The sequence below is a fragment of the Colossoma macropomum genome, unplaced genomic scaffold (assembly GCF_904425465.1).
Source record: "Colossoma macropomum unplaced genomic scaffold, Colossoma_macropomum, whole genome shotgun sequence".
NCBI classification, from domain to species: Eukaryota; Metazoa; Chordata; class Actinopteri; order Characiformes; family Serrasalmidae; genus Colossoma; species Colossoma macropomum.
The window spans coordinates 29,375,425-29,387,756 of record NW_023494793.1 but is presented as its reverse complement, the minus strand read 5'-3'; the positions used below and the strand labels follow the sequence as shown (position 1 = coordinate 29,387,756).

Below are 12,332 nucleotides of genomic sequence, written 5' to 3'. Positions count from 1 at the left end.
GGAAGGGACGGCGGGCGCGGTCATGAGCCACGCCTGCTCGGGCACGCGGACAGCAGATTACTTTATTTAACCCTTATACACGCCGGACAGCCGTTAGGAGTCACAGCTGGTATTTTTATTGATGGGCAATATGACGATATTGTTCGTTATCGTGACACATTCCGTCACGATATGCTTTTCTGAGCATATCGTGGATAAAAACAGTGAGCGGTAACTTTGTTTCATTACAAAGTCAGCAGTACTGTTTAATTTAATTTACTTAAATTATATTTGTATTTTAAATGTCTAATAAAATCGCTGTGTTCACAGACTTTGTATTTTTTACATGGCACTATTGTTTGTTTGCTCCTATATATTAAGCCTCTGAAAAAAATAAATATTGCGAAAAATAGACCTACTTATCGTGTCATATCGCACATACCTGCATATTGAACACTGATATAAATTGATTTATATGAAACACTGGATATTGATAATGTTAATGTTAATATTGCTAATAAAATTACACACTAATTTGGTTTGGTTGTATCATTAGGGTATGCAACATAAGGGGGGAGGGGGGGTTTTTATAATTGAATTTTATAGTTTCCAGACTTTTTAATCCTCTTAGAGTGCCCTCACCCCAAAGCCTAAAACACTCACTTGCCCATATAAATACAGAGCAGCTAACGGCCCTTCTCTACTGTGGTCAAACGGCTGTGGTGTGCTGTCACTGCGGGAACCTATTGGTATGTTACGGCTCTATTAAGCCGACTCAGACCGTCCCTCCTGTATAGACTATGCCAGATGCCAGTGGCTCCATCTGCTGGACAGAGCGTTACATTACACATCGAAAGCGCGGCAACCAAACAAATGCAGCCCAATGGTGGATGAGCTAATGCTTTTATGTTTGAGAGCTGCGCTGCTTAAAAATGGAACCACTTTTCATTTATCTGTGTTTGGACTGCATGAATTACTGAAATATGGTCGCATCTCTTTACCTCCCTTCACCTTACCGTCCTTAAAAGCAGTTCTGTTAGAAAAGCTTGTCAGTGTAAATGAAAGGCTATTGTCACATTGGCTTCTTCAGTGAAGCCAGTTTTTCCTTTTCACATGTGTAGTACAATAAAACACACACACACACACACACACACACACACACACACACACACACATATATACATATATATGGTTTCAGGAAGTGACTGTAAGCCAGTGAAATAAAATGTGACGTGTGTTAATTAACCATTTCTATGGAATGGAACTCCTGTTTTGATTTTTAATTCACACTGTTTCTTGCTGTTACTGTTTGGCAGTTTTCTTCATGTAATTTTTCTGTCAATATGTTTCATTAAAAAATCACTTATTTTAATGAAGTTACAAAGTTTTTAACATTTTGGTTCTGTGAAGCAAACAATTCGCCATATCCCAATAACGAAATCCTGCAAATTTGATTATAAAGTGAACGGCTGTGATTTGAGGTAATGAAACACAACACTACAACAACACTAGTACTGAGCTTATTAGTTCCTGCTAGAAAAACCAGCATGGACCAGCATGGCTAGTCACCAGCAAAACCAGCAGATGTTGTGTTTTGGATGCTGGTATGCTGGTCAACCAACATGACCATGCTGAGTGACCAGCTAAATCAACATCAGATCAGCTCTAGACTAGCACAGACCAGCATGGTGGTCGGTGCTGTTACCAGCAGGGCTGGTAAATATGTTCACTTCTGAGGACCATTCAGTATCATCATCCCCCACGAGTTTAGTAAAGCTGAGATTAATGACTGGCTCATCAGTTTGGTTTACCAGTCTATTCAGGCTTTAGCAGGACTTAAGTGTGAAGTGGTGCATAAATATTCTAAAAGTATTCTTCTTAAAATTTAAATGACAACTTATTCTGAATACTGCCTTAACAAAAATGCAACATGTACTGAATACAGGTACTTAATTCTGTACTCTAAATATGTATTTCATTACATCCAATCCTGGGAGTGAGTCATCCTTCTTGAGTGACCAGGCAGATTAAAACAGAGACTCCTGTGCATTTGGTAAGTGGCTGTAAAGGTTAAGTGTGAGTTTCTGTTCACAACCAATCTACCTCTGTAGCTGTTTCCACAGTAAAACAGCCTGGTGACCACATTTCCTTGCAAAGCTCATTGGTCGGTGTACACAGTTATGGGCCTGCTTCTGCAAAAGCTTCCTAGCACAAGCGCCATCATAAAAGCTAAAGGCAATGTGACGTTAAACATTCTGTCAAAAAGTTAAGCTAAGTTTAACACCACAACACTTAGGTTCAGGTCAGGTTAAAAAAAAACAAAAAACAAAAATGAAGGTATTTCAACAGCACCATACCTTTGAAGACAAAAGCTACTAAGAATAAACAGTGCTGATAAGAGTGGGCCTCATTCACTAATATCTTACCAAGTTTTTTCTTAAATTTGTTCTTGAGAAAGGTTCTAAGAAAAAGTCTACGCCAGATACATGATGTTTTCTTAAACTTCAGTATTGTTCACACCTTTGTGCTCTTAAGTGTGTGTAGATTCTGTTTTTACCTAAGAACAAATAACAAATAATAAAATACCGGTGAATGTCAGAATCTTCGTGAAAACTTCGTAAGTGGGTTTTAAGAAATGTCTTCTTAAGAATGGTTGGCGAATGAGGCTCCATGTACTTTGTCTATAGGATCAACCCTATAATCATATTTCCATCTAAAATATATATTAGGATACAAAATACAATAACTATCTATATACAGATGGATGACAAATTTAAGGAAAAATCTGAATAGATGAACACAGCGTGTGCACATGCTTCCAGACAGGTCCACTGCCAAAGCAATTAGGCAAGTAAAATACAACCATCTGTGGCATGTAGTGTGAAATGTACGGAAACAAGGAAAGAGCAACTCTTCCTCAGGTGACTGAGAATGTCAATGCAGGACATGGTTTGACTGTCCGCAAGAACAGTCCATTACATAGAGAGGGAGATTATAGTAAAGTTGCAGTGCACAATCCCCTCATGACAAAATGACAACTGGAGAGTTCAGCCACATGAACTATAGGTATAGGTACTGGTCTACAGACATGTGGAAAATGTGGTCAGATGAGTCATCTTTCACCATATTCTTCACAAGTGGGCGATGCATGTGTGGAGTTCACCACACACACAATACAGGCCTGAATGCTTGATACCTACAGTGAGATTTTGCTGTAATGATCACTGTATATCAATACAAAGTTATTCTGATTGACCACCTTTATCTTATAACACATTTGCAGTCTAATTGGAACATACTCTTCCAGTATGGCAATGCCCCTGTCCACAGGGCACGAGGGGTCACTGAATGGTTTGATGAGCATAAAAATTATGCCTTCCACTTCACCAGATCTTGACCCAACTCAACATCTATGGGAAAGCTGTTCTGGTGACTCACAGAGGCCCAACACAATGATCATAATAACACAATTTATGTTGCTTTTCTTTTTCTTCCATATATATCAATCATATATCATTAAAGTGTCATAGAGTGACAAGAGTGCCAACAGGTGACTGCATGTCCACACTACCAGCTAAAATCTCCATGAATTTCCCATTCACGGAAAATTAACAACAGTTTCAGCAGCAAAGGTGATCTCCTTACAGTCTTTTATTGGAGAAAGAAAGAGAATCAAAGAGAGAGGTGGGCTTCTGAGCCACTGAGCGAAGAGATGTTGAGACTCACAACCAGAGAGGGAAAAAGATTAACAGAATGTAATAAAAACCTGAAACAAACAAAAACTATTAGTGAGAAATCCAACCACCTAATAAAAAACCTCTGCAAAATTGACCCACAGTCTTGCCCCTTCATTTCTGAACATCACTGTCAAAAGTATACAGAATGTGTGCTTTATACAAACAGGCCCAAATTCTTTCTATTTTTGCTCTCCCTCTAACACTTGCTCCCAGTGAAACACACACAAATGTCCAACCCAACTTTCCCTGCACACATAACAGTAAGATTTCAAGATCGTGAATGCTGTACTCTTATACAACCCAGAAAATACTTTTATGATGGCTGAAAAACACACAGATCAACACAGAGAATGGACTCCAGAGGTCATACACATCAAAAGTCACATAGAATGTTCTGCTGATTGAGGCTCAGCTTCACACTGTCCATGAAACTATTGTTATTTAGGATATAAAAGTGATTAAACCAACTCTAGGTCATATTTCTTATACTAAAAAGCTTGGTACATATTACCTCAGAAGAGAAATGTGAAATGTAGTGTGTAGCTGAATCGTTGCTGTATTGCTATCCTCAGTTTGAACTACCCAGAATGTCCACTGTACATACTCTCATCTTCATGCATGGTCTCATAGGCCCAAAAGATGGGCGATAGTCATAGAGTTATAGCCTAGAGGTGCATCTTTCTCCAAATGTGTGGTGGCAAGGACCAAAACTGGCATGTTTCTCTCCCACAGATGGTAATGGAAACAGCCTGAAGGCACAAAGCACCACTGACTTGGGAGAATATCTCTGCCATTTCTCATTATAATATCACATGGCTTATTTATTCAGTCCTATTAATTTCATCTCCACTTAAGGCTACTGGACTACTGGTGGCTTTGACTAGTCTTGTTACTAGAAATTCTCTGATCTACACTTCAGGAAAATTGAACTATACCATGCAAGCACAGCAGGGGGCAGTAATACATCAGTATTGGCTTAACATTTGCTCAAAACAAGTGGCAACCTAAAGTAAAACTGTAACTGTAACGTAGAGATGCAGAGAAACTCTATACTGTTACAGTTATACAGTAAGCATAGCTTGCTTAAGCTCACATGGGTGAGCCTAAGAAAGCTATGCTTAAGCTCATCCATCATATACAGATACATCCTCCAAACTGGCATAACTGATATTTGATGCCATGCTTAACGTACTTCAGAAGAGCATAATGTTTAGGTAATGTTGGGCTACTGTGCTAAAATATTTGTATTTTATTAATTTTACTAACTTTTTAACCCTACAGAAATACGTTATATTTCTCCATAATGCTAATCTAGGTGGATGTAGTTCAAATTTCTATATTATTATAAATGTTAAAAGTACTGGAATCAACACCAGCAGGTATGTACATAGAAAAATATTATCCGCTTTGGTCCACAATTCCCACCCTACTGCATCCCCACTAAATTGTGTAGTGTATAATCCAAAATTCTAGAACAGATCTGATGACAAGAAAAGATGCCCCTCTGGTTTATAACTCAATGTTTGAAATCAGTCAACGTTCAAAGTACAAAGAACACAAGGGAATGGCCTGGCAAATGAAAAAACAATGTGGTTTTAACATTTATCGTCTCAGGTATTATGAAATCTGCACATCTCCACCTTTGGCAAACCAGCTCATGTTTTAAAGGATGTTTTCAAATAAAAGGAAGCAGGCTTTTAACCCAAATTATAAGCAAAAAGGACTTTATGTCATTAAATAAAAAAATTAGTCAACTGTCCTGTGTCCTGCTGCTGGGAGGGGAAAGTAAACTAGCAGTTACCCTCAAGCTTTCTAGAGAGCCTGCAGCCCATGTAAAATGTAAGTAATAAGCCCCAGCACAGCTTAAGCATTTATTCGGAAGGAACACCTTCCAGAAACCTTATGCACACATGTACATGTATACAAACACATACATCCATACATATATATACATACACACACACACACACACACACACACAACAGGGAGAGATAAAGATATTCTTGTCTGCCTGTTTGTACATCGCCAAATAAAGAAATAAAAAGGACCTTGAGTGCCATATATATGGATTTTCAGGAAAGTCCAAAGTTCTTTTTATACATTAAGAGCATACAAAGAGCATATTAGTGGATTTGTAGGCTTGTTTGTGTCAGGACAATGTATTTGATTTGACAGATAAAGACCTATGGCGATTCATTGTATTTTTGAGGGTTTGATCATGGCATGTCTACCTGCACATCTTCAGCAGGTACTATGATGGTATCTTAATTTAAATTCTGAGGGTCAACTGTGAGGTTTTTGCACTCATTTATATGCGTGTATGTGTGCGTGTGTGTTAGGAGTGAGCAGGGGCATCTTCAAAGCTTATAATGCTGGACTCCTGCCCTGTGGGATTCTGGGTAGAGCTGGGTACTGGTGGCGAGGGATCACGGGTTGGTAGCAAAGGCGCATCCGTCCGAACTTCATCATCATCGTCATCTTCCTCGTCTTCCATACTGGGCCATGAAGATTGGTCCTCCACTCGCTTTAGACGTTCATTTAGGGCTTTCAATGCCAGTTGCCTGTGGACCAATCACAAATATTATATAATGTGGCAGTGAAATTCAATATTTAGAGCAACCCTAATAGTGCACAACCTTTCATCTTTAAAGGGCCCACATCCTACATTTTCTTGTATTTTTTCCCTGAGGTGCCCTTTAAATATTTGTATGGTTTTAATTTTTAAATAACTGTTTTCCAACCACTCTGATTGACTGTCCTGCATTGTGCTTCATTCATAAAGCATACAGAGCTGAAACAGATTTTCAGTATGAATGGGCAGAGCTAAACTGCTGCAGGCCGAGTAGGCGAATATATGTAAACAAATTGGTTCTCGTGACATCACAGAAAGAATGAATTGAAAACGGGTTGTTTTTGTAGCACTGTTTCCACATTGTACGTTTTATTGATAGTTTTTCACGTAACTTCAAACTCGTTCATTTCAAAAAAGGTAGGGAAATTAGATTTTTCACTACATGGGCCCTTTAATACGCAACCTTGCTCAGGTAGGATTTTAGAATTTCAAGTCTGAATGTCTTCTTACGCTGAGCATTGTGCATCCTTGTAAAACAACTGTTTCTAAAATCTCAACTAAAGAAGGGAAGACAGGGTCAAAGGAAAGATGAAAGGGAGCCGCTTACGGAATCTGGAACTATTGTAATTTATTCCTTTTAAATGCAGTTAAGCCCTTCCAGCTCAACAGAATTCTTAAAGGGGTACACTACCAATTTTTAACAACAGCCTCATTACATTAATAATTAATTTTAACACACAAATTATTTTTATGTAACTATTCTATGATGTGTATGATGAGCAAAAAACATACAATTTCACAGATGCTAACTTAACAAACATAATAAACATGTATAAAGCCTATATTGTGTGTTTAAGGTGCAATTCCATTACATTTTCCTGTCTAGTGCAGCTCTTACCGTCTCCTTTCAGCATCCTGTGGGTCTGTACCAGGCAGGCTGATGGTGATGGAGGATGGTGCTCCAACATCATAGCGCTTCACCATTTTCCGACACACCTTCATCTTGACCAGGGCTGCGTGCACAAGACCAGCAACAAAGCCCACAGCCGGCTGCAGTGCCTCAGGGAAGAAGGAGGCGAAGGCAAAGTGGTCCGACATGTCCCCACGCCCACGGCTGTGTCTCTGGTAGAAGCGCAAGTACACCCATCCTGCTAATGCTCCATAGCCACAGCCTGCTAGTGGCGCTGAGCTGTCCAGTAGCCCAGCTAGCCGCAAGATGGCTAACGCTAGCAGGGCTAGGGCAGGGGCCGCCTTAAGACGAATCTGTGGCACCCTAAGTACTGTCGTATCACCTGAAGTCTGCTTCAGGGCCACCAAAACACCACCCAGAAACGCTGGCGCGCCAAACACATGTACAGCAAACAGATACCTCAAATCGAATGTGGCAGCATAAGTGAGCACATAAGAAAGGCCGGAAAGCAGGCCCGCAGAAATGTTCACTACAGCGAAGAAGATGAGCAGCTCCAGAGCCCCCCACAGAGGCTCCAGCAGTCGCCCAGCAATAATCACCGTTGCAACATTCACTGCCACACCCCATATGTGCTGTTCCACCACAGGGTGGGTCACCAAAGTCCAGATCCAGAAGTTTGGTGGGAAGAGGTAGCCAGGGGTGACGCCGAGCGCAACATGTGTGTCCACGAGCCACGATATGAGGTACAGCAAGAGCACTGTGGCACAGATGGATTTCACCACCACACTGGTGCTGGCCAGAGCAGTCAGAAAGTGCTGCTGCGCCACAGGCAGGTAACGGTTCATGTTTGATGGTTTTGACTCTTCACCTGTCACAAGCTAGAAACCAGCTGAAGAAACAATCCTCAGCAATCAGCGGCTCAGATGCTGTCAGTGTCAACAGGGCCGGGGTGAAACAACGGCAACTTCAATCCTTAACATCCAAAAGCAACATGGCAGCCTCATCCACACCAATGTTGGTGTCCTATGTTGAGAAGAAAAAATAAAACAGAATTACATTTCCACTTTTAACATGCATCAAATGGCTTTAGAATAAAAAGATATGCTGGTTTGGCCCTCTTGATACTGTGGGATGACTGCAGCCTGTACTACATTTGATTACAACACTTAGCCTGCAATAAAATTTAAAGGAAGAAAAGAATTCCACCAATTTCTCAAAATCTCTGCATAATTCACTAGTGACAAGTCACTGAAATGTAAACAACGTCATTCAGAGTGTACTGATGCGAAATGATGCACTGATAAAACATTGATTCTGATTTCTTTACAATCTTTATAAATTCTCTGCTGATAAGAATCAGGGGTCATGATGTCTACAACACAAATATAGGCATTTTTTTTGGCAGGCAGATCACCTACACATGTCTTCTGAGTTTTATATGTACAAAAAATTGTAAAATAATGATAAATCTGAAAAAAATGTGTTTTCTTTGCCTTACAATGCCCTGCATGTACCTATCGACTATAAACAGACAAAAACGTTTAAGGCTAAATGCTTATCTCAGAACTATTATAAAAGATCTCATTCACTAATATCTTCCTAAGTTTTTTTCTTATATTTGTTCTTGGGAAAGGTCCTAGAAATAATCTACATCAGATTCATGATGCATTCTTAAACCACAGAACTGTTTGCACCTTTGTGCTCATGAGTGTGCGTAGATTCTGTTCTTACCTAAGAACAAATCGCAAATAAGAAAACACTGGTGAATGTCAGAATCATTAACACTGTGTAATTGGTTTTTAAGAAAAAATCTTCTTAATAACGGTTGGTGAATGAGGCCCAACGAATCAGGCTTCAGGCAGCACATTTATTACCACTTTGTATTTAAGTGAGTCAGCTTCTAGAAGCATTAAACACTTCAAACGTCTGATTCACATCACCACCACTATGAATGGTTCTGACTTGCTAAGTTTCTCTAGAACGTAGCATTTCACATCAAACCAATACGTACGATTGTGTTTACATCTTGATCATTGTTTCATTTAGTGGAATTCCCATTTAAATCTCAACCAAGCTGGCTAATGAGATACTGCCACCTTGCTACGGCAGATAATTAGATTCAGATCATTTGGTCGTTCTAGTTCAGCCAGTTCAACAATGTCACTACGACTATATCAAAAAAAAAGAACCAAGAATGAATGGTCTCAATTAACATATGGGCTTATTTAACACACCACACAAAAGGTCAACAAGCATAGCTTACTAGCTGTCTCTTAATAACACAAACCATGACACCAGCTAACTTAATTAGCTAACACTCACGAGTGGAGCGGCTAAAGGCTAAAAAGTTGGCGAAGCAGTTGGCTAAGTGTTGCTAACTCTGACTAAACTACTTTGAGAATTCGAATTATTTAATGAATATCAGGGATCCGAACTGGTCACAAAACTCGCAAACAGATTAAACAGATTATCACATTAACGTCATCAGTACATTCCTGGCACTAATCAATCCACTTGTTAATTTGCTACGTTAGCTACCAAGCTAGCTAGCTAGCTAATCGACACTTGTCAAACTGCAAACATTCCAGGAACTTTAACCCTCTGTATGTTTCGCAAGATATTTTTTCCTTATCAATTTGACGAATGTTGAGTTTTAAATCAGTTTTAAGGCTTTACAACCTTTCGCAGGTTAGGTCCTTGCCCTCTTATCGGCAAGATAAAGGGAGGAGAGTCCAACGTTAACACCTCGGCCCAGTGACATGTCCTCTCATCTCGGCCTGGAGTCCACAGGATAGTCCGGGGATCGCCTTTTCCAGCAGGCCTCCAATTAGTGTTTTCCTCAACGCGGAACTCCGTAAACCTCGCAGACGCCGTCCGCTGTACCCGTTCAGCGTATTCACAGTGATATTTACAGTCCTACTTTGTGGATAAATGTCCAGGTTGACGTGTAACAGTAGTGCACTTGTGTAACTCCGAGTCGCTGCCCAGTTAAACCTCCCCTGCGATAAAGCACAAAACGCCAGATTTGCAAACGTCACCATCAACCACCACCAGCGTGACTTTACGGCGGCGCGGCGCGGCGCATAGAATACTGGGAAATGTAGTCACTTCACAGACAATGTAAATGCACATGTAATTATGTGATATGTAATAATTCATATATAGTGTAAATTCACATTAAAAGATTTTTTTAAATGATAGTAACTATTTTAAAAATAGATGTAAAAATATGTGTTCGCTCAGGTATCATATGAACTTCACATACCACACAACGATAAATGTAGTCTGTAGCTGTTTCCTCATAGCACAAACCATGACACTTGCTAACTTACCTGACAGTGAAGAATGGAGGGCTTAAAAAGCTGGCAGAGAAGTAGTTGCTAACTTTGACTGAACCACCCTGATTTTCATTTCTTTATGAATATCAGAAAGCCAAACTAGCCACAACACTTATAGTTAAACAGATTAGCATATTAATCATCGGTGCATTCTTAGCATGAATCAATCTATGTGTTAATTTGCTACATTGCCTACCAAGCTAAGTCAACATGTATCAAACTGCTAATACTCCAGGAGCTTTATATCACGAGTGTATATGATACATGAGAAAACATTTGGAATACATTTGTGGACATGTGCACACATGCATAGGTGGGTGTTATTTACGGGGTCTTTAAACTCTTCACTCTAGTTGAATGTTTTGATGTAAAGATTAGCTTTCATTGCTTACAGCAGTGGTAAAATGAACTTAAAAGTGCTGATTTCTACTATTCACACACACACACACACACACACACACACACACACACACACACACACACACACACACGTAGTGTCTCCAGATCTCACACACACTCAAGTATCTCTCTTTTTCTTTTCATATTCATTAAGATGTTTAATTAGTCTTCCCATCTTCACCTCTCCACTTCCTGCTGTTCCTGATTATGCAGCTATCACTTCATAGATGTGGAGGCCATTAAAATGTTTGTTAAAATGCTCACTGTATCAGGCACTCGCTTACTGCCCTGATGACACAGGCACATTAAAGCTGACTTATTAGCCAAGAAATTAACATTCATTTGTGCTCAATTTTTGTCTAATCAAAGGAAAATGTCAGGCTTCATATCATTAGCTTTCTGCTTCATTTAGGCACACTGGGGTAAATAATAATACACTGATTTAATGGCTGAGTAAAGAGGTCATTTACAGCTGAATGCTAACACTCCTTGTTTCTTAAGATGTTTCTGGAACTTGATACTAGTGTTCTATTTTTGGTGAACAAGTCTGCACTTTCAGTTCATTCTTTTAGGCTGTTCAATCAAAGAAAAGAATCTTAGGCCAAATATCAGTAAAAGCACTGTAAGAAAATAAAAATAATATTTGAAGAAGGGAGAAATTGTTGCAGTTTTGCACAGTTATTTATTTCACATTTCTTTGTATTTTGCCTTTTTTTCTTTATAATGCATTGTGTTCTATATTTATGAGTGCAATTTGCTTTGAATGATTCAAGTGTGGTTATTGTGGCATTTCTTACTTCCAATGCACATGTGTTGCAGTGGCTGTTTTTACATTTATGTAAATGTGTTTATATATGTGTGTATATAATTTACAATTAATTTAAATGTATTCTATAATTCACGCTAACAGTAGCAGCAGTTCAGCTATGGATTTCTCGGCTTTGTTAAGGCTGTGAGATGCTGCTGCGTAAAGCAAATGACGGACAGGGGTGCACCACAGGCAGGGCTAGTGGACACACTAAAGGCTAAACCAAGACTAAAGTTGTCCCAAGAGACCAGGTTCCTTCTATATGTCTCTCTAATGTTGGCTCCCTCAATAAAACCTGGGCTAACATTAACTCAGACTGTAATTGACTACACAGCTGCAGAAGAGGGATTACTGAAAGTAGCATGGCGCAGCCTTTGAGGTAGTGTGCTAACATGTTAGCGTGTTTTACACTGTTTGTATGTTGTGTTATCTGGTGTATTTGTGACATATCCTTGAAACCAATAGCTTAGGAGAAATTCACCCACTATTACTGCCTTTCCATGAAATACTGTTGTTACAGATTTTGCCATGAGCATTTTTACTGCTGCAAGCAATCGAACATGACAAACCAGCTGTAAACACCCCCAGA

General features: G+C 39.5%; 1 protein-coding gene across 1 annotated transcript; it reads right to left on the bottom strand.

Annotated features, from left to right (window-relative positions):
- Window positions 1-5,749: 5,749 nt before the first annotated feature.
- Window positions 5,750-10,248, bottom strand: tmem115 (transmembrane protein 115). Its single transcript, XM_036579092.1, has 3 exons — window positions 9,878-10,248; window positions 7,187-8,221; window positions 5,750-6,277 (listed from the first exon to the last, which is right to left on the bottom strand). The coding sequence occupies exons 2-3, from the start codon at window positions 8,041-8,043 to the stop codon at window positions 6,052-6,054; spliced, it is 1,083 nt and encodes a 360-aa protein (XP_036434985.1). The 5' UTR covers window positions 8,044-8,221; window positions 9,878-10,248; the 3' UTR covers window positions 5,750-6,051.
- Between the last annotated feature and the right edge of the window lie 2,084 nt (window positions 10,249-12,332).